This window comes from Thalassophryne amazonica, chromosome 5 (assembly GCF_902500255.1).
Source record: "Thalassophryne amazonica chromosome 5, fThaAma1.1, whole genome shotgun sequence".
Lineage (NCBI taxonomy): Eukaryota > Metazoa > Chordata > Actinopteri > Batrachoidiformes > Batrachoididae > Thalassophryne > Thalassophryne amazonica.
Window position 1 is genome coordinate 93,106,391 of NC_047107.1, and position 23,520 is coordinate 93,129,910.

A 23,520-nucleotide genomic window follows, 5' to 3' on the forward strand; every position below is an offset into this window, starting at 1 on the left:
TATTTTTTGCAAAAACCTGATGGATTTGAATCATGTGTGCTTGCATGAGCCAACCTTGAACCTTTGTGCGCATGCGTGAATTTTTTCATGGCTGTCGATTGCGTCAGTTGAGGGTAAGCAGCATTTGTTTGAGGTTGTGTGCAGTGCTCTCGGCAGATTTTCTTTGCAAGGAAAATGATGGAATGACTGGAGCAGCGCTACTGCATTAAATTTTGCCAGAAACTGGGCGGCAGCCAGGTGGAAACCATTCGGAAGATTCAGATGGCTTTCGGTGGCTTTTCAGTCATGTGACTATCTGAGAAATTGTGGAAGAGGTGGGCATCATTTTTCGGAGTCCAGCATGTCCTGTGAGACTTCAACACGAAGTTGCTTTTGCTCTGCCGTTAGCAGCTTCGGCACAAATTTCACCGCCACTCATGGCCAAATCTTCTGTCATAGTGGTATGTGCCGAAAAAGTGCTGATGTCCACCTCTTCCGCAATTTCTCGGATAGTCACACGACGGTCCCGCATCACCACAGCGTTCACTTTGGAAATGACCTGGTCATTTCAGCATGTTGATGGCCGACTAGAGCGTGGCTCACTCTCCACCATTGTGCGGATATCTTTAAACCGGTTGTACCGCTCCTTAATCTGTGTGATGCCCATAGGATCGTCACCGAAAGCCGTCTGAATCTTCTGAATGGTTTCCACCTGGCTGTCGCCCAGTTTCTGGCAAAATTTGATGCAGTAGCGCTGCTCCAAAAAATAAAAAGGTCGGATACTTTTCTAACAGACCTTGTATTTAAGTCCTTCAGACAGCAAAATTAAGAGGTCATTTAATCAAGAGCTGCCTGCTCATTTAAAAATCACTGGAAAATCACATATATAAGACAACCTGAATTAAAGGAGAAATTCCCCTTTAAATAATCTGGACCTCACTTCTAGCATATAATACTAACCAATAAAATTTTGGTGTCATTATTAGTCTACAGTTCAAACAATGTGTTCAGTTCAAATCTGAGGCAAATTTTTTTCTTTTCGGAAAATAATTTTCCACACACATTTATTCAAAACACACAGCAATTATAAACAACTGTTTTGACACTTTATAAAGGTAATTTGAGGTCTTGTGTGAAAGACTGTAGAACAAAAAAGTTCAAACAATAAACACAAATGCACATTTTGAACAATATATACAAAATGGTCTATGCGTTTATTCTCCAGTCTGAGGAGCGGCCCCTCTCCCTCACCTCAGTGATATGGTAAACAGTGCTTTACACCAGAGGGAGAGAACCACAGAGTAATCCAGTAACATTCAAATGCAAACTAGTGAAGCAATCCTGATAGGTACACACTCTTTGGTTGAGCATGTGAGATTGTCTTGCGAGGCTCTCCGTCTGCTTTTACTTTCGCTGTGCGTAATGGCGCAGGGTGCATTGGAGGAGCTAGGGGGCTATTCAAACAGGCCAACTAGTAAGATATCACTCCTGAAAATGATCTTTGGTTTATCACGTGAGGTGAATCTACCCTACGATTTTGGAAAACCATGTGACGGTGAACCAATTCCGAATGAACACTCATATTGCGCACGTCATCACGCAGCTTCTATGAGGAGTACAAAGATGGCCGACAGTGGATCGAAAGTTCGCAGAGTTTTCAGCAAAAAAAAAAAACATTATTACCTTACTTGTGTGAAGCGCCTTGAGGCAACTCTGTTGTGATTTGGTGTTATATAAATGAAAATAAATTGAAATTGAAATTAGTCCATGGTTCAAATTATGTGTTCAGTTCAAATCTAAGGCAAACATTTTTCTTCTTCTACTAAGGTGGATTGGAACTTTTTGTGGACACAGCACCAACTACTGGACAGGAGGAACCTAGCAGTCAATATGACTGATTTTAAAATGCAGCTCTTTTCAGCCACACGTGCGGTGCCGTGACATGTCAATCATCTGTGTCCAGTCAGATTTCAGGGGAGTCCAGTGCAACCCTGGTCTCCACTCTAGTTCCACCCATGCCAGGAAGTGTTCAACATTTGACATTTCCTGTTTCACTGTGGACTCAAAATTTGGCACTTCCTGTTTCAGTGTGAACTTGCCACTGAGTTCCCACAAGATTCCAAGAGATCTCATCTGTCAATCCAGGAAGTGTCGATACAGGAAGTGTTTGACATTTGACATTTCCTGTTTCACTGTGGACTGAAAATTTGGCACTTCCTGTTTGGGACTCCCTGTACCATGAGTGAGCTTTCCGCTGCTGTGCTTCGCTTTGCTCATAAAAAAATGAATGAATAATTATTACCTCTGTTAAGGAGGACATGTTTTAGGCTGTTTCTTTGTTTTTAGTCTTCAGGATTGCACTAAAATTTAAGTCAACAATTTTTTTTATAAAACTAGTTGGAGGGATGGAGTTTGGATTTAGAAAGAACAGATTAAATTTTAGTGCTAATCTGTACCAAGAAGCAAATCCAGACTTGTTTTTTTTTTAAGCCCATTTTTGTCAACACTGAAAATAGCAAAATGGCAAAATGTTCCACAGAACAGCCAGAGCATCCAAATTGAAAGCTTCGTGAAAATACGTCACAAGCTGAAAAAAGAACTGTTTGACATTACAGCCAGTCTACACATAGGCACTGGGTGCTGCTGCCATGTTGGTGAAAAGCATTTGACTTCTTCTCTGTGAATTCTGGAGGGCACCAGGGATATGTTCTGGCTCCTACTGTGTTCTGTGCTTGCTGGTACTGCATGTGTATGGTAGAGATGTGGAGTCCAGTAACCTTGATGCCTTTGTCAGTGAGAAAAGGTTGACTGGCCTTGATGGTGTTGGGGACGATTGTTGTGATCTTTATGGAATAAATGGATGCCCTGACTGGAGCACTTAAGAAGCTGAGTGAGAAGTCTGAGTGTCTGTGTTTATGATTGTTCTTGCAATACTAAAATCCAGCCTTTCAGTGATTTCCTGGATTCAGCTATCAGAAGTGTAGCTGTTCTAAAAGTGTTGATTTTGGAGAGATTCACTTCTCTGTAGTGATATTTCTGTCTGTAGGACTTTTCCCTTTGCAATCTAGCTACAGTATCACTGACTTAAGCTTATGAAGTCATCAGATGGCTTGGGTTGTTTGGTGATGCTGCTGCCTATGCAAGAGAACAATGATCTAAGCCTTTTCGGGCCTGTTGCTTCCTGCATTACTGAATGGTTATGAGACCTGGAGGCTAACCTGTGACCGAAGACACTTAAATGGTAAATGGACTGCTTTTATATAAGCACTTTTCCATCTGCATCAGACACTCAAAGCGCTTTACAAGCGCCTCACATTCACCCGATGTCAGGGTGCTGCCATACCAGGTGCTCACTACACACCGTGAGCAATAGGGGATTAAAGGCCTTGCCTGATTTTCCAGTCAGGCGGGGATTTGAACCCATGATCTTCTGGACTCAAGTCCAACACCTTAACCACTAGACTATCACTTGATGTCTTTGTACACGGTCTCTCTGCTACAGAGACAACTTAGTGCTTACTTTTGCAGCCTCAGAAGAGGTGTACTACTTGCATCAAAAATGCAACATCAGCTTTGACATTATGGTCAAGTGGTGCACAGCAAGCGAGTACCTAAGTGCAGAGAACCCCAGCCACTGGAAAAGGTCAAAGGGAGCCCCATGTATCATCTGACTGCAGCAGATAGATGGCTACCATCGGAAGCTGGAGCCGATAGATGGCTACCATCAGAAGCTGGAGCCGATAGATGGCTACCATTGGAAGCTGCAACAGAGAGATGGCTACTATTGGAAGCTGGAGCAGATAGATGGCTACCATTGGAAGCTGCAACAGAGAGATGGCTACCATTGGAAGCTGCAGCAGATAGATGGCTACCATCAGAAGCTGGAGCAGATAGATGGCTACCATTGGAAGCTGCAACAGAGAGATGGCTACCATTGGAAGCTGCAGCAGATAGATGGCTACCATCGGAAGCTGGAGCAGATAGATCGCTACTATTGGAAGCTGCAGCAGAGAGATGGCTACCATTGGAAGCTGGAGCAGATAGATGGTAACCATTGGAAGCTGGAACAGATAGATGGCTACCACTGGAAGCTGCAGCAGATAGATAGCTACCATCGGAAGCTGCAGCAAAGAGATGGCTACCATCGGAAGCCGGAGCCAATAGATGGCTACCATCGGAAGTTGTAGCAGATAGATGGCTACCATCAGAAGGTGGGGACGGGCCAGTTCTGTGCCTTCGTGTTATCAATTATGACCCATGGTGGTTCTGTAGTGTGGTAGATGCAGCAATGCATGGCACCAGCACATGCTTCCAGACCTGATCTGACCTAGTACACAGCAAAAATTGCCAGTATTAAATTAACACTAGACAACATCTGTGTGTCCACTTTTTAGTGTGAAATTAACATTTTTGGAATTATTATTGTAATACTAAATTAACAACAAGAGGCACAGGCACTCCCATGTATTGTACTAATTATGAATGACAAATGCATGGTTGCTTGTAAAATAAATAAATAAAAATCCCCCATATAGTTGAAGGGTTAAAATGAGGTATGTGGTTTTGAGGTGAATGCTGTCTACCCTTCATGTTTCTCCTACCTCAACTTTACTGAAGCTGGTTTCAGAAACTCTGACATCCCCACAGAGTGAATAACCACAAAAACCGCATCATACCAGGTGATAATCACTCAACCTTTGCTGTGACAAAGGAGCACTGTGACACGTTTGAGTCTGAAAACGGGCAAGTGGATTGTGAAAGCACGCTGACCTTCAAAGTACGTTTGCTCCTGTTGAGCCAGATTAAGCTGGAATGTTTTGCTGCAAATAAAAAGTGTCACATGCAAGGTGAAGACACAAAGATGTTTTTGCCCTTTTGCATGGAGCCATCAGCTGTGGACACTGCTGACAGTGTCACACTCACCTACGATATGTTAAGCAATAGAAAATGTCAGCCGGTCCTGTGAATGTTTGAATGTGTGGAAAATGTCTCAGGTGCCAAGCGTAGGTGGAAACTTGGGGGGGAACAAACTGTTTATAACACATTCTGGAGGGCTGCACCACCCATTCATACACCAGACACACACAAAAAATTGATCAGCACGCTTTAGCACAACAACATACACAAAAACCACTGAGTCTTTTTCCAGCCTCACAGGAAATACGAGACTATAGACAGCATCAATGAAGCGTAAACTGCTTTGCTTCCAATAAAGTGACAACCAGTTTCCACAGCCATGTGCACAAAAATAACTGTTACAAATAAATAAATAGTCCTCAGACTTTATAACTCATGGCAAATAATGATTATTATTATAGTTATGATTTCATAAGTATATTTTTGACGCTGTTGTGGTCACCATGTTTTGTCACTGCAATTTTTTAACCCCATTAAAAGAAAAAATAAAACGTACACACATGAATGGCAATATTAAATTTAGCAATATTATATTTCATACGATCCAGCTATGACTCACACTAGTGTAATACACAGAGGCACAAGAGAAACAAACAACAACAACAACAAAAAAACTATATATATCATATACCTATAAATGATACGCCAATGTGATTGGATAAAACATTAAAGAATAAATAGCAACACACCCTTTTCGTGGACAGGTAATATTTTTCATACCACCCGAGTAACCAGCCAATCCGGACAGCAGAGCGGCACCACGATGAAGAGGCGTGGTCAGAGGAACTGTGAAATACTGGTGAGTCACTATTAATAATTTCTTACATGTCCAACCTCGTAGGTTGATCGTTAAAATTAAATTTGTTAGTTCTAAAAGCCATCATAATTATTTATAGGAAAATGTTCTATTTTTTTCTACTAAGGTTTGAACTTTGAGTGTTTAGACAGGAGAGAAAAGTGAGAAAATGTTAATGCCTGTTTGAGAAAAGTGTATAAAGTGTGTAGTGAGGGGTTTTACAGCCTTAAAACATCTATAATAATTGTAAAAAATAACGCTGACTACTTCGTGGACTTCAGGCGGGCGATTGCTCTCACTGTCTCCGATGCGCTTACTGAGTCTGCGGGCTCAGTAAGCGCCGCAGCGGGCCACTCACACTGCCCCCTTGTCTGCTGTGCCGAACTGCATCCATGTCCAGCACCAGGTCCAGAGACTACGCTCGCTGTTTTGATGTGTAGCGCCCGCTGCATGGTCTCAGTAACCGCAGCCACAGAGCTCTGTGGCCATGACTAGGATTCTTTGCGGGTCCCCGTACCCCTGGAGGCAGTGAGCGAAGGGAGAGCATGTGCTTTGTGTTCGGCATGCATTTATCAGTTATAGGTATATGATAAAATTGTTATCAAGTGGTTTTACCAATGAATATGGCTTTTTACACCCTTCAGAAAACCATGCACCCTTCAGCCTTCGGCCTCAGGGTGTATGTTTTCTTCAGGGTGTTATCAAGTTGTTCACCATATTCATTGGTGAACAGCTTGATAACTGATAATACATATGGTCACGTCAATGAGATTCATTCATTTTCTATACCCACTTACTCCACTGGGGGGGGGGGGTCTGTCCCAGCAGTCACAGGGCAAGGTACACCCTGGACAGGACACCAGTCTATCACATGGCTCCATTTAAACAGATAAGCATTCACACATCCACGGTAAATTTAAAGATTACGGTTCACCAAACCTGCATGTCTTTTGAAGTGTGAGGAAGCTGGAGGAAACCCACAAGAACAGGGCTGAGGACAAACTCTTGGACCTTCGTGATGTGAGGCAACAGTGCTAGCCAGTAAGTCACCATGCTTCCCTAAATGTTTAATGTAAAATATGAAAATCCACAAGGAACACATTTGCAGGGGTGGTGGCCAAGTGGTTAATGCACTTGGTTTCAGTGCGGAAGGTTCCCGGTTCGAATCCCACCCCTTCCGCATTTCTCTATGTAATGTGGAGTTGCGTCAGGAAGGGCATCTGTCGTAAAATTTATGCCAATTCAACATGCAGATCCACCTTGGATTTGCTATGGCGACCCTGAGTACAAAACAAGGGAGCAGCCGAAGGGACTTACTTACAAGGAACACATTTGATTTTTCATGTAAAAAAAATGTAAAGAAACAATAACAAAAAAACAAGCAAACAAATCCATCTTATCACAACAGGGGACACAACGGTTTGGCTTTTTTTTTTCTTTTCAACAAGACATGCAGCTTTCCTGATTGTTGACAACCTTGCAGCAACAGTATAGTTTTAATATTTGTTATCATGTAAATGTCAGTGTTTTTGTTAATTCACATTGCAGCATATTGCTACACAGTAAATTTTGCAGAGTAAAATTTATTCTGCCGGGATAACATTTGGTCCCCATCCAAATAGAGTTAAATACACTCTACTATAGAGTGAACTCAGCTCTATCGTCTTGTCAAATCACATTTTTCAACTCCAATAAGAGTCATTCATAGCATGATAGAGGTGATTTTATACTGTCATAGAATTGATTTAACACTGGTGCCAAGTTGTGAAAAATCTTGCAAGGGCACATTAAAACAGTCTGATAAAGGTGGTTTTAAAAGGTCAGGTTCAAACATTTTTATTAGATTGACTTCTGGAAGAGGACTTTAACCCTTTTATCACCCATTAATGACATTTTAGCCACTGTGTAGCACATATTTATATTTATGAGCAGGTATTTATATATTTACCTTTTTTGGTGTTATACACCAAATTTTAGCTCATCTCTTAACTGTGTGTGCTTCCACTTCTAACTTGAACAATTATGGCAATATTTTATACATTTAAAGCCCGTAATTGTTCATTTATCATGTATTCCAATTTGCGATTGTATGGTTTTGTTTTTTTGTTTCATATATGGACCACAATGGAAACAAGTTTTTCACTTTGTGCTATCAACGAATTATTTGATGCCCATACTTTGATATGTGTACTGAGTTATACTAAGTAAATGCAATCAATAAGGAAAATGACAGCATCCTGTGATGAAAAATTCAAATGAAAAAATTAAACTCTCTCCACTCCCACATCAGAGAGTGGTGCAGCCAAACATCCAGTCTGAGATAATCTGAGATCAGAGAGAATTCTAACTCTTTCTTCACACAGAAAGAGACAGAGAGAAAAAAGGATTGTTCCATTGTTATAGGCTGAAGCATCACTCATTCTACATCATGAGCTCTGCAAAAGCAGCAGTTTGCGGCTTACAGGAAAACTGCGCAATATTCGCCTGAACATCATCTCTTTGCGTGCTGAGACGCGTGGATTTATCCTGTCGTGTGCGCTGCACGAACTGGAACGCGGGGCTGACAGTGCGCGCGCGCACACACACACGCGCGCAGAGAAGTGAAGCTCCTGCACGCACGCGCGCACGGCTTCCTTTCAACAAATACCGATTGTCCTGTGAACATGGAAGAACTGGAGCTGACCGTGCGCGCCACCAAACAGCCCGCGGGCAAGAGCCCTTCCTCGTCACCAGCTTTCAACTCGACAGCTGCGTGGATTACGTGGAGATGCGTGAACCTTGAGCACGGAGTGCGCCAAGTGAGCTCACGATTCCAACAAGTGGATGCTTGAATGGGGTCTCTGGAGACTTGAGAAAAAAAGAAGGAAAAGCAAACAGTGGATTGATGCGCTGTTTGGATGCTTTGACTTGGTGGCAGACAAACGCGCATTGAAGTACTTTTATTTGCAGCGCACTTGATCACTTTATGTATTGATCAGGGGTTAAAAAAGGTGCGATGAGGTAAGAAACTGCTGATTTTCCTCGGCGCCTCACCAAAGAAAGACAGAGATTTCGGCGGACACGCTGCGGATTTCACCCCGTCTCCATTCACCCACTCATGGGCTCGCCTCTCCTCTCCCTCGGGTGACAGCAGGGGCAAGTTTGGATCCTCTGGACATTTCTGTATGAGGAGGGGAGTCAAAGGTCGCAGCCATGCCGATGCATCCAGTCACCTCCACGCTGATGTACCGGGGGATGTGCGCCATCCCAGACATCCTCTCCTACAGCGCACCGGTCAACCTGCCCGAAGACGAGGTTGAAGGTGAGAAGCTCCCTGTTAACTCCACGCCACAGTGGGTGTTTAATCACATTGCTGTGTGTGTGTGTGTGTGTGTGTGTGTGTGTATATATATATATATATATATATATATATGTGTGTGTGTTGGGGGTGGGGTGGGGAGAGCAGGATCTGATGGTCTCATTCAAAATGACGCTCGGTCAGCATCAGCACCACGGACAGCGCTCATCTCCATAAGTGGGTTTACTTTGAAAATATCCACTTACTAACTGGTGTTTGAACAGGAATAAGAAAAATAATCTTTGGTATCAATGGTCCTCAAAAATGAGTCATTTCTTTTAAATTGTCCCTAATATTCTGACAGCATATGACACATTGCAGATGTTTGACCCCTCTGTTTCCCTGCAGCCTCTCTGCAATAAACTGTTGCTCCTTGACCGCAGCAGTGATGCATTGGCTCCTGGGTGGAAATGTGTTTGAGTGGAAGTCTCATTTCTCCAGTTCAATAAGTCTGGCCTGATCAGATGATTCATAACAGTTATGATGATTTCATATGATTTCATACGTCTTGTATTGTTTATTTATTTATTTATTGTGCTGGAGATTCTAAAATAACTTAAGCTGAAGTTATTGGATGGTGCTGATGAGATCAAGAGATTTGCTTGCCTTATGTCATCAATATGACAGTCATCCTACAACAGCAAAACCAGACTATCGTATTTAACACTCACACTGTTAATTTTAAAACACTTGCAAACTTATCTGGCAAAATCTTACTGTGTAAAATACTGAGACTTCCACTTAGCCATATGTTTTTAGGTTATGGAAGGAAGATTGATACAGATCTGATATAATTTGCAGGACCCCAGTAGCTGGAGAAGGCCGAGAGGGCAGCCATGTTTCACCTGGCTGCAGCATTTAGATGGTTGCTTTTGAGCGTTAGGGATAGATGAGTTGTCTGCCTGAGTGATTGCCATCCAGGACCTGGGGTGGTTCTATGGTGCAGTGGATGCAGCAAAGAATAGCACCAGTACATGCTCCCAGTCTTGACATGGCATAAGATGGCATGCTCCAAGAGATGCCACGCTAGGTTTTAACCGACAATCTTCTTTAATACCTGGTGTCCATATCATGTTTTTTCTGGGCACCAGGGTCTTTTTGATCTAAATGAGAACCATGGTTCGGCTGCCTCTGTTGGGGAAAGTGTAGTGACACGGACCCACAACAGGGGGCGCAAATGAACGGTCAATAGATGAGCCAAAAGGTAACAATTTAATGTTGTGAATGTGCACAACAAATATACAGACAATCTCAGAATCTGATAGCAGTCAATCCACAAAAGTGACGTGTGGACAGGCTTGAGGATAGAAGACGTCTGTCCTGAGAAGAGCCGGAACCACATGATTTCCACCGCCACAGAACCCGGTGAATACTGGAGCCGCCAAGTCCCGAATTCCCAGGTGATCACCGTCCCCGACTGTCGGATCTGGTACTGCTGGCGAGGAGCACAAACAGTGAGACATGGGTGTGTGCACACCCAGTAACAAAAACAGTCAGGAGGTGGAAAGTCACCTCCACCTCTAATACACACTCGTGCAGCTCCTGTCAAACACTTATCTGGTTGGGGTGTGAAGCGAAGCCGTCGCGGATTACGCCAACCTCACTGATAAGGCACTCCACAGGAAAGCAGCTGCAAAATGAATTCAGACTAGGACACAGTTAGTTTCTGGCTGAGGATATTACCTTCACAGGTAGATGATATCTCGGCAACGAGGTGGAGATGATGTCCGGTCTTTATGGAGTGAGATGATGTAGAGTAGACGGCTGACAGCTGTCAAGAGATAATGAGTGACAGCTGTCACCCCCGGCTGTGTCCGTGGTGGCAGCGCCCTCTAGTGCCTGAAGCCCGCACTTCAGGCAGGGCGCCCTCTGGTGGTGGGCCAGCAGTACCTCCTCTTCAGGTGGCCCACACAACAGGACCCCCCCCCCCCCCCCAACGACCAGGCTTGTCTGGGTGGCGGCGGTAGAAATCGGCCAGGAGGGCCGGATCCAGGATGAAGCTCCTCTTCACCCAGGAGCGTTCCTCGGGTCCATACCCCTCCCAGTCCACCAAATACTGGAACCCCCGGCCCATCCGACGGACGTCCAGGAGCCGGCGCACCGTCTAAGCCGGCTCCCCATCGATGATCCGGGCAGGAGGCAGTGCCGGTCCGGGAGCACAGAGGGGTGAGGTGTGGTGAGGTTTGATTCGTGACACATGAAAAACCGGATGGATCCGCAGTGAAGCTGGGAGTCGGAGCTTCACTGCGGCAGGACTGAGGATTTTGAGGATTTTGTAAGGTCCGATGTACCTGTCTTTGAGCTCCGGGGAGTCCACCTGGAGGGGGATGTCCTTTGTGGATAGCCACACCTCCTGCCCGGGCCGGTAAGCAGGGGCCGGGGACCGCCGGTGGTCTGCATGGGTCTTCGCCCTCGTCCGGGCCTTCAACAAGGCAGAACGGGCGGAGCGCCACACCCAACGGCACCTCCGCAGGTGGGCCTGGACCGAGGGCACACCAACCTCTCCCTCCACCACGGGAAACAATGGGGGCTGATACCGCAAACACACCTCAAATGGGGAGAGGCCGGTGGCAGAGGACACCTGGCTGTTATGCGCATACTCGATCCAGGCCAGATGTTAACTCCAGGCCATCGGGTGTGCGGACGTCACACAGCTCAGGGCTTGCTCCAATTCCTGATTGGCCCATTCTGTCTGTCCATTGGTCTGCGGGTGATACCCGGACGAGAGGCTCACGGTGGCCCCCAGTTCCCGGCAGAAGCTCCTCCAGACGTGTGAGGAAAACTGGGGACCACGATCAGAGACGATATCGGTGGGTATCCCATGCAGACGGACGACATGGTGGACCAGAAGGTCTGCAGTCTCCTGGGCCGTTGGGAGCTTCGGGAGGGCCACGAAGTGGGCCGCCTTGGAGAATCGGTCCACTATCGTGAGGATGGTGGTGTTGCCCTGGGACGGCGGGAGGCCCGTGACAAAATCCAGACCGATGTGGGACCAGGGGCGATGAGGCACAGGAAGTGGCTGAAGAAGTCCCTGTGCCTTCTGGTGGTCTGCCTTGCCCCTGGCACAGGTGGTGCAGGCCTGGATATATTCCCATACGTCGGCCTCCAGGGACGCCCACCAGAAGCGCTGCCGGATCACTGCCACAGTCCTTCGCACCCCCGGATGACAGGAGAGCTTAGAACCGTGACAGAAATCCAAGACAGCAGCCCTGGCCTCTGGTGGGACGTAGAGTTTGTTCTTCGGCCCAGTTCCGGGGTCCGGGCTCCGTGCCAGGGCCTCCAGGACGGTCTTCTCCACGTCCCAGGTGAGGGTGGCCACGACAGTGGACTCCGGAATGACGGGCTTCGGTGGATCCTACAGCTCAGTCTTGACCTCATCTTCATGCACCCGGGACAAGGCATCCGATCTCTGGTTCTTGGTCCCGGGGCGGTAGGTGATTCGGAAGTCAAAACGCCCGAAGAACAGTGACCAGCGGGCTTGCCTGGGGTTCAGCCGCTTGGCGGTCCTGATATACTCCAGGTTCCGATGGTCAGTGAAAACCGTGAACGGCACAGACGCTCCCTCCAACAGGTGCCTCCACTCCTCAAGAGCCTCTTTCACCGCAAGGAGTTCTCGATTGCCGACGTCATAGTTCCGTTCAGCTGGGGTCAACCTGCAAGAAAAGTAGGCACACGGGTGAAGAACCTTATCGGTCTCTCCGCTCTGGGATAGCATGGCTCCTATCCCTGAGTCAGAGGCGTCCACTTCAACCACAAACTGGCGGCTAGGGTCGGGCTGCACCAGAACTGGTGCAGACGAGAACAGGCATTTCAACTCCTTGAACGCGGCTTCGCACCGATCCGACCAGGTGAAGGGGACTTTTGGAGAGGTCAGGGCTGTCAGGGGGTTAACTACCTGACTGTAGCCCTTAATGAACCTCCTGTAGAAATTCGCAAAGCCGAGGAACTGTTGCAGCTTCCTACGGCTTGTTGGTTGGGGCCAATCTCTCACCGCCGCAACCTTGGCCGGATCAGGGGCGACGGAGTTGGAGGAGATGATGAACCCCAGGAAGGACAAAGAGGTGCGGTGAAACTCACACTTCTCACCCTTCACAAACAGCCGGTTCTCCAACAACCGCTGCAGGACCTGACGTACATGCTGGACATGAGTCTCAGGGTCCGGGGAAAAGATGAGTATGTCATCCAGATATACGAAGATGAATCGGTGCAGGAAGTCCCGCAAGACGTCGTTTACCAATGCTTGGAACGTCGCGGGGGCGTTAGTGAGGCCGAACGGCATGACGAGGTACTCAAAATGACCTAATGGGGTGTTGAATGCCGTCTTCCATTCTTCTCCCTTCCGGATCCGAACCAGGTGGTACGCATTCCTAAGGTCCAGTTTGGTGAAAATTTGGGCTCCATGCAGGGGTGTGAACACTGAATCCAACAGGGGTAAAGGATATCGATTACGAACCGTTATGTCGTTCAGCCCCCTGTAATCAATGCATGGACGGAGTCCGCCATCTTTCTTGCCCACAAAAAAGAAACCTGCACCCACTGGGGAGGTGGAATTCCAGATCAACCCGGCAGCTAATGAGTCCCGGATGTAGGTCTCCATTGATTCGCGCTCAGGACGTGAGAGGTTGTACAGTCGGCTGGACGGGAACTCAACGCCCGGGACCAAATCAATGGCACAATCGTACGGACGGTGCGGGGGAAGGGTGAGCGCCAGATCCTTGCTGAAGACGTCAGCAAGATCGTGGTACTCAACCGGCACCGCCGTCAGATTGGGAGGGACTTTAACGTCCTCCTTAGCGTTTACACCGGGAGGAACCGAGGATCCTAAACAATTCCGGTGGCAGGTTTCACTCCACTGAGCCACAACCCCAGACGGCCAATCAATCCGGGGATTGTGTTTAATCATCCATGGGAAGCCCAAAATCACGCGGGAGGTAGAAGGAGTTACAAAAAACTCAATCTCCTCTCGGTGATTCCCAGACACTACCAGGGTTACAGGTAGTGTCTTGTGTGTGATAAAAGGGAGAAGAGTGCCATCTAGTGCTCGCACCTTCACTGGGGAAGAAAGTGCCACTAGAGGGAGCCCTACCTCCCTTGCCCATCTGCTATCCAGCAGATTCCCTTCTGACCCCGTGTCCACCAGTGCTGGGGCTTGAAGGGTTAAATCCCCGCTCAGGATTGTAACTGGGAGTCATGTTGAAAGATGAGTATGACCACGTGAATGTTTTGACCCCCCCTCAGCCCAGTCTCTAAGCGCGGGCGTTTGTGTTTTGACCGTTTGAGGCAGTCTCTCTGCTGATGCTCACTCGAGCCGCAGTGAAAGCACTCCCCACAGACCAGCCTCCTTTGTCTGAATGTGGCCCTGCTCGTGTCCCTAGCATCGTCAGCAGGGGGAGCTGTAGCCACACGGAGCGCTGTGGCTGTGGAGCGTGGGGAAGACGGCTCCCTTTCGGACCCGGGAGGAAGAGAGACGGCTTGTGCCTGACCGCGCCCTTCGCCTCGCTCCCGTCGGCATTCTTCTAACTGATTGTCCAACCGTATAACCAAATCGATAAGCTCAGCCAAATCCCGCGGTTCCTCCTTAGCCACCAGGTGCTCCTTCAGGACCGTCGACAGTCCGTTTATGAAGGCGGTGCGGAACGCAGTCATATTCCAGCCGGATCTCGCAGCCGTGATGCGGAAGTCGACTGCATATTCGGCTGCGCTCCGGCGCCCCTGTCTCAATGACAGCAGCACGGTAGACGCGGTTTCGCCTCTGTTAGGGTGATCAAAAACAGTTCTGAGCTCCCTCACAAACCCAGTATAAGAGGCAAGGAGCCGTGAACTTTGTTCCCAAAGCACTGTAGCCCAAGCGCGTGCCTCACCTCGAAGCAAATTAATCACGTAAGCCACCTTGCTGGCATCAGACGCGTACATCACGGGACGCTGTGCAAAGACGAGCGAACACTGCATAAGAAAGTCCGCGCACGTCTCCACACAACCTCCGTACAGCTCTGGGGGGCTTATGTATGCTTCAGGGGATGGTGGGGGGGGGGTCGTTGAATGACCAGTGGAATGTCTGTATTCGGCACCGGGTCGGCAGGAGGAGGAGCTGCAGCAGCGCCCTGAGCGCGCGCTTCCACCTGTGCGGTGAGAGCCTCCATCCTGCGATTAAGGATGATGTGTTGCTCGGTCATCAGGTCCATCTGAGCGGTAAAGGCGGTGAGGATGTGCTGCAACCCACCAATCACGCCTCCAGCCAACGCCTGTGCACCCTGCTCTTCCATTGGCTGTCCAACAGATGGTTGATGCCCCTCGGGATCCATGACGGCCGAGATATCCTGTTGGGGAAAGTGTAGTGACACGGACCCACAACAGGGGGCAGATCTGGTACTGTTGGCGAGGAGCACAAACAGTGAGACGTGGGTGTGTGCACACCCAGTAACAAAAACAGTCAGGAGGTGGAAAGTCACCTCCACCTCTAATACACACTCGTGCAGCTCCTGTCAAACACATATCTGGTTGGGGTGTGAAGCGAAGCCGTCGCGGATTACGCCAACCTCACTGATAAGGCACTCCACAGGAAAGCAGCTGCAAAATGAATTAAGACTAGGACACAGTTAGTTTCTGGCTGAGGATATTACCTTCACAGGTAGATGATATCTCGGCAATGAGGTGGAGATGATGTCCGGTCTTTATGGAGTGAGAAGATGTAGAGTAGATGGGTGACAGCTGTCAAGAGATAATGAGTGACAGCTGTCACCCCCGGCTGTGTCCGTGGCGGCAGCGCCCTCTCATGCCTGAAGCCCGCACTTCAGGCAGGGCGCCCTCTGGTGGTGGGCCAGCAGTACCTCCTCTTCAGGCGGCCCACACAGCAGCCTCATGAAAAACAAAAACCAAACATTGCATGCAGTCTTTTTTTTTTTTTTTGCAAACTGCTCTGCAAACTGTGCAGCATTTCCGAGCACTTGAAAATTGAAAAGGCACTGAACTTTTCAGAAAGATTATGTCACTGCCGTGCCTTTTCAGGCAACCAGGAGGAGAAACTTATTTTTCTAGTTTGTCTCTCAAACTCTACCACAATAGAGACAAAAAAGCCCATCTATGATTGCAGATTGGACAGATGCTTGGTTCCTGCTGAGGGTGAGTACTTTTTAATTGCCATGCATTATAAGCTCATCACTGCAGCCGGTCTGCTCTGTGTGAGACTGATCTTGTCAGATCTCATTAGCTAAGCAGAGCGGGTCCTGGTTAGTACACAGTGGGGAAATGTCTTATGGTCTAGTGGGTAAAGCGTTGGGCTTGAGACCAGAGGATCCTCGGTTCATATCCCAGCCTGACCAGAAAATCACTAAGAGCCCTTGGGCAAGGTCCTTAGTCACCTAGTTGTTTCCGGTATGTAGTGAGTACCTTGTATGGCAGCACCCTCACTTTTGGGTGAATGTGAAGCATTATTATAAAGTACTTTGAGCGGCTTACACATCCTGTGTAAAATGTGTGCCATATCTCAATGCTCTATGGGGCAGTCAACTCAAACAACATCATAAGCTCATCACTAGCTGTTTATTGTTAATCCTATGTGAAGGCTTTTTTCTAAAAATGCTGAAACCACCAGAGTGAAGCATTTGTGGGCACTCACTACTTTTCCACCAGGAAAAAAACACCCTATACAGACAAATGGCATTTCATAGATGGAATAAAACTATGATGTAATAATATACAGCACAGCGGCTTAGTGGTTACTACTGTTGCCTCACAGCAAGAAGGCCATGGGATCAATTGCCACCTGTGGCCTTTCTTTGTGGAGTTTGCATGTTCTCCCTGTGTTTGCATGAGTTTCCTCTGGGTGCTCCGGTTTTCTCCCACATTTAAAAACATACAAGTTCGGTGGACTGGAAACTTTATAATTACCCAGGTCTCCCTTGCAAAAGAGATCTCGAGTTCAACGAGACTAACCTGGCTAAATTAAAATTAATTCTACTTGTGGAGAGACTTGAACATTTTAGGCATATCCAATTCTACTTTAATAATTTGTGCATAATCTGAGCACAAGGTAAGTTGCAGAGTGGAAATGGGTTGCATTTATCCACTTAATTGTTTATGGGTGTGCTTGGGGTATACCACAAAAAAGTAATGAGTGTATCTGTCATTCCCTTTGAGAAACAAGTGCAAAATATCCTATGCATTGCATTTAGATGGCTGACTCAGATGTGAGAAGTTTTCTGGTGATGAAACACATTTGTGTACAAAATGCAGGAATGGGTCATTTATAGGAGCAGCAGCTTGTGATAGTCAAATGAGGCCTCATGAAAAAAAAGGTCTCTTAAAAAGGGTTCACAGCAAACAGAGTGCACTGTGCTTTGAATCTTTATTTGAAAAGAGTGCCATTTTGTGGGTTCGGAAAACAATCAAGTAAACAAACACAACAAAAGCAGCTTCATTTGGCAATGGTAAAAAAAAAATAAGTTGACTGCATTTACATAGCCCGTTTCTACCTATATCAGAAGCTCATAGTAATGCCTCACATTCACTCTCACATGTCAGGGTGCTGCCATGCAAGGTGTTCACTACACACCGGGGGCAACTTGGGGATTAAGGACCTTCGTGATTTTCCAGCCAGATTTGGCTTTGAACCAAGAATCCTCTGGTCTAAAGCCCACTGCTTAACCACTAGATCATCACCGCTCTGTCATTAGCAGCAGTCATCCACCAGAAGGTCCCTGAGGGGAAGCATTTGAGGACAACACGTTCTCATCCTCCTCCTTCAACCGACTGAACATCTCCTTATCCCCAAAGATGCAGATACCCCCCACCCCAATCTTGATGCCAACTGAGAGGAAGGCAACATCATAAAAACAAACCAGTGTTCAGATAGTTTTGTATTTGTCTACGTATTAACATTGTTTATTTTGTTGTTAATTTATGTTTTAAATTCATTTTTTTAGTATGATGATGCACTAATTGCACACCCTGTGCATCTTGACCCCACTAATGAGATGTGTGCCTGAATATTGTAAAAACAGCAGAAATATTTGGCGCTCTACTTTAGACCAGGATTTTATTTTTTTTTTTGGTCTGTGGTGGATTAGTTTCTGCTGCCTCACAGCAGCATTGCACCAGCACTGTGCCAAATCACCCCTCATTTTAGGACCAACAGTCCTATTGGTACACAACTGAGCACAATTTTTACAATGTGTGTGAGCATACACACACTAAAACAAACCCCAGTAGAGGGACACTCATTACTAAAGGGACAGTCTGTGCTTTACAGTGTTGTGTTGGCTTAACAAAAAGCTGTTGAGTTAATTTCATAAAAAAAAAACAACCAACCAAATAAATTAAATTACACAGAAAAAATACATTTGTTGAGTAAATCCAATTCAAGAGGATTCTTTAAACCAACAGCAATCATTTTTTAAAAAGTGTGTTTTGTCAGAGTGCATCGACACCATCCTTGTCATTGAAGTCAGAACACACGTGTGATGGAATTACAGGTGGACAGTGACAATTTGTCATTTTGCCTCTTCAAAGCTTCAGCTTTAATTCAAAGAGTAATATCACCATAGTCACTTAGGAATTACAGCCATTGCACATACATATACACTGCACATTTGTGTTCAGTGGCCATAAATAATTTAATAAAATATATTACGAGGGAGTCCCAAAGAGGAAGTGCTAAATTTTCAATCCACAGTGAAACAGGAAATGCAAATGTCAAACACTTCCTGCATCAACACTTGACAGATGACATCCCGTGGAATGTCATGGGAACTCAGTGGCAAGTTCACACTGAAACAGGAAGTGCCAAATTTTGAGTCCACAGTGAAACAAGAAATGTCAAATGTTGAACATTTCCTGGCATGGGTGGAGCTAGAGTGGAGGCCAGGGATGCACTGCACTCCCCTGAAATCTGATTGGACATAGATGACTGACATGTCCTGGCAATGCATGTCTGGTTGAAAAAGCTGCATTTTGAAATCAGTGTCATATTGACTGCTAGGTTCCTCCTGTCCAGTAGTCGGTGCTGTGTCCACAAAAAGTTCCAATCCACCTTAGTAGAAGAAGAAAAATGTGCCTTAGATTTGAACTGAACACATCATTTGAACCATGGACTAATAATTTTCAATTTCAATTTATTTTCATTTATATAGCGCCAAATCACAACAGAGTTGCCTCAAGGTGCTTCACACAAGTAAGGTAATAATGACACCAAAGTTATATTAGTGAGTAAATGACCGTATTATATGCCAGAAATGAGGTCCAGGTTGTTAAAAGCAGCATTTCTCCTTTAAGTCAGGTTGCCTTATTTATGTGTGTGTCTCCAGTGATTTTTAAATGAATAGGCAGCTGTTGATTAAATAACCTCTTATTTTGCTGTCTGAAAGACATAAATAATCTCTTAATTTTGCTCTCTGAGTGACACCAAGATGATGCATTTCACTTAAAAATACACATGCCACAGTGTGTTTCTCAACTGTACTCAAAAGTATTGGAACATTTGGCATTTCACACATTTGAATTTATTTATGCCATTTCAAATACAGATAAATAAAAAATGAATCTAAAGGTAAAACTGGCAATACAGGTTTACAGGTATTATCAAGTGTTAGAGATTTGCTTTCAGTTTGAGTTTGAGGAAGATAATTTTCACAATGTTTATTCTTTATATGAGGTCTGTCCAAAAAGTATCGTACCTTTTTTGCAAAAACCATATGGATTTGAATCACGTGTGATTGCATCAGCCAAGCTTGAACCTTCGTGCGCATGCGTGAGTTTTTTCACGCCTGGCGGTTGGGTCATTCGCCTGTGAGCAGGCTTTGTGTGAGCAGTGGTCCACCCCTCTCGTCGGATTTTTATTGCGAATAAATGTCTGAACGATTTGGAGCTTTGCTGCATCAAATTTTTTCCAGAAACTGTGAGAGACCTCCAGCTGAACACCATTCGGAAAATGTAGATGGCTTTCAGCGACGATTTTATGGGGATTACACAGATTAAGGAGTGCTCCAGCCGGTTTAAAGACCGCCCACAGTGTCTGAGAGCACGGCGCGCTCCGAGCGCCGATCAACAAGCTCAGACCCCACTCAAACAACCAGATCATTTCCAACGTGATGTCTTTGTTGATCCGGGACGTCGTCTAACTTTCACAAAAAGGCAGAAGGCGTGGACATCAGCACTTTTTCAGCACATTCTACTGTTACAGGAGATTTTTAAATGGAAAGAGAAGCGGAGGATTGCGCCACCATGCCGCTCATGGCGCGGGACAAAACCACCTCCTTGTTGGTCTCACAGGATGGCTTTCAGACGGCTTCCGGTTGCTTTTCAGTCGTGTGAGTATCCGAGAAATTGTGCATGAGCTGGACATGCCCCAACATGTCCTGTGAGGCTTCATCACAGCGGTGCTTTGCGCCATGCGGCTCCGCCAGGACATGCGGAGTTCCTCCGCTCCTCTTTCCATGACAAAAACTCCTGTAACAGTGGAATGTGCTGTTCATTTCTAAACTGGATGCTGTCTTGATCCGGTATGTCGTCTGACTAGCACAGGAATTGCGGAAGACGTGGACATCAGCACTTTTTCGGCACATTGAGACAGACGTGCGGAGGAACTCCACTCGTTGCGGCGGAGCCGCATGGCGCAAAGCACCGCCGTGATGAAGCCTCACAGGACATGTTGGGGCATGTCCAGCTCATGCTCTCCACTTCTCTTTCCATGAAAAAAACTCCTGTAACAGTAGAATGTGCTGAAAAAGTGCTGATGTCCACACCTTCTGCCTTTTTTTGTGAAAGTTAGACGATGTCCCGGATCAACAAAGCCTTCATGTTGGAAATGATCTGGTTGTTTGAGCGGGGTTTGAGCTTGTCGATCGGCGCTCGGAGCACGCCGCGCTCTCAGACGCTGTGGGCGGTCTTTAAACCGGTTGGCGCACTCATTAATCTGTGTAATCCCCATAAAATCGTTGCTGAAAGCCATCTAAATTTTCCGAATGGTGTCCAGCTGGAGGTCTCTCACAGTTTCTGGAAAAATTTGATGCAGCAAAGCTCCAAATCGTTCAGAGATTTATTCGCAATAAAAATCCGATGAGAGGGGTGGACCACTGCTCACACAAAGCCTGCTCACAGGCGAATGACGCAACCGACAGGCATGAAAAAACTCACGCATGCGCACGAAGGTTCAAGCTTGGCTGATGCAATCACACGTGATTCAAATCCATATGGTTTTTGCAAAAAATAAAAAGATCCGATACTTTTTGGACAGACCTCGTGTTTTTTGTATTTCTTGTATTTGAAATGGCATAAACATATTCAAATGTGTAAAATATCAAGTGTTCCAATACTTTTGGAGGGCACAGTATCTTAACCTTATGATGAGCGTAAAATTAGTGTGGTATTATTACTGTTTTGTTTAAGAGTGTTTAATTTTCACTGTTGCTGCACTTTGTGTGAAATCATAGTCATACCGTATATCATATTGATATGATAATATTGAGATACAATAATTTGGCCATATTGTACAGCCCTACTGTCAACTAGCTGAAAAGTTTGAAAATTAATTTACATCTACATTAAAAAAAAGGCTTAAAGTGGCAGGGGGTTAAGAGGGCTGTAATTTGGGGTTGGGGGGGGGGGTCTGTGGGGTAGAGCCTCCCCAGAAACTGAAAGACAAAAAAAGAAAAATGCTTAAAAAGGTGGGGGGTCTGGGGGGGTTGGGGGGCTCCCCCAGAAGATGAAATTTAAGGTTCTCGTCATGCTCATGCTCTCAAGAACCATTTTAGTGAAAAAAGTATGAAGGACCTAAATGACATGGTGAGATGGTGAGGAGCTTCCAGGCATGTGAGAGGCAAATAAAGAAACATGCTTAAAAAGGCGGGGATCTGGGAGGCTCCCCCCCCCCCCCAGAAGCTGAATGATTTTAGCCATGCTAATGCTCCCCTGAAGCATTTACTCAAAAAAAGTCTGAAGGACCTAAATGACATGGTGAGATGCTGAAGAGCTTCGCGTGTTACAAATATTAATTAACAGATTCATAATTATGAATTTGGCAGCCAGATTTCCTTTGGGCAAGTCAGGGGATGTGTACATGAATATTTCAAAGTGTGTTGAATTTCATGTCCTTCAACCATCAACCATTAAAAAATTCAAACAGTAAATCCGTATGGAGGAGGGAGGAGGCCGCCACACAGATGTGCATGGTCTGTAGTGGTCTGCTGTCCATTGCACCACCAGTTGTACCGCTGATAGAAAGGGTTTCTTGAAGATGTGAAATCTCAGCTCCAGAAGGCACATGGAAGAACTGTGCCAAGGTTTGGTCTGTTGTGGGAAAATTCTTCCTGTGAATTTTCAGGATGTCCAAAAGTGCTGATATTCATGCTTACAGTAGTGAAGAAATTGGAAATTAAAATATGGAAGTTGTCCAGGTTGCATTGAGATAAAAATGCATCACTCTGCATCTTGTGGCAGGGAGACAAGGATGATGTCAGCAGTGTGAGAGATTTTCTCAAGGGTCAAGATGTTCTGACAGTTGTTACTGTGGATCTGAAAATACTTAAAAGATTGAATTCTGAACATCTAAATTTACTTGCAGAAACCTGACAAGTATAACAAGAAAAGGCTGTTTAGCTTTTGTACTGTGTCTGTGCAGATAAATTTAGCGTAGCGGAAGAGCTTAGAGATTGGACAATCTTAGTCTTGATCAAGGACAATTGCAAACCCAGACACTGAGTCCTCCCTCAGTTTCCCACGTGCTGCAATCAGGGTATCCATTGATTCAGCAAATATCACAGCATCAGCCATGAAGTCAAGGTCAGTAAACCATTCCTTGCCAACAAAGGCATCTAAGCCACTGATTTCCACAAACCAGAAGAAAAACATTTACAGTGCTACCATTTTTATGAATTTTCTTTGAAATCTTTGCAGACAATAGGAATCTATATATTGACCATAGGTGTGCATGCAGGTGTGAATGTGTTTGTCTGTACGTCTAGAAGTGGTCCTGTGATAGACTGGCATCCTGTCCAGGGTGTACTGTGCCTCAGGCCTGATGACTGCTGGGATAGGCTCCACCCCCCTGACCCTTAATTCAAGTCAGCAGACATAGAAAATGGATGGATGGATCAATGTCCGATGACATTAGGGGATTTAAAGAGGAAAAAAAGTGACCTGAAATAATGTCTGAGATGTTTAACGTGGTCAAAAGAGTGTCTTCACTATTTTTTCCCCACAGTACTTGCCAGAAGATATTCTGAGTTGACTGAAGTTGCCTTCTGTATAAGTAACTCAGCTCTTAGGGCAGTGACTATAAATGACTGATAGGGTTTGTTTGCTTATATGTCTCTGGAGAGGATAGAGTAACATGGATGTTTTATTAAGCTTTTGGTGTAGTTTAGGTTTGCCACATGGAGCAAGTGATTTGTTTTTTTTGTGAATTGTCTCTAGAATTAGTAAAAGATTCTTCATCAGTGAGCCATTTTAACATTTCTGGCATTTATCTGAAAAAAAAATTCCTCCAGTTGTCAAGAAA

The 23,520-nt window shown here is 45.8% G+C and overlaps 1 protein-coding gene across 1 annotated transcript in view; it reads left to right on the forward strand.

The window, feature by feature from the left end:
* Nucleotides 1-8,309: 8,309 nt before the first annotated feature.
* The window catches only part of LOC117510966 (calcium-binding protein 7), a 143,308-nt gene continuing 128,097 nt past the window's right edge, over nt 8,310-23,520 (forward strand). Inside the window, exon 1 of the mRNA XM_034170898.1 lies at nt 8,310-8,993. Within this exon, the coding sequence (XP_034026789.1) occupies nt 8,885-8,993 (109 nt within the window). The 5' untranslated portion in view covers nt 8,310-8,884. The remainder of the gene's footprint in view (nt 8,994-23,520) is intronic.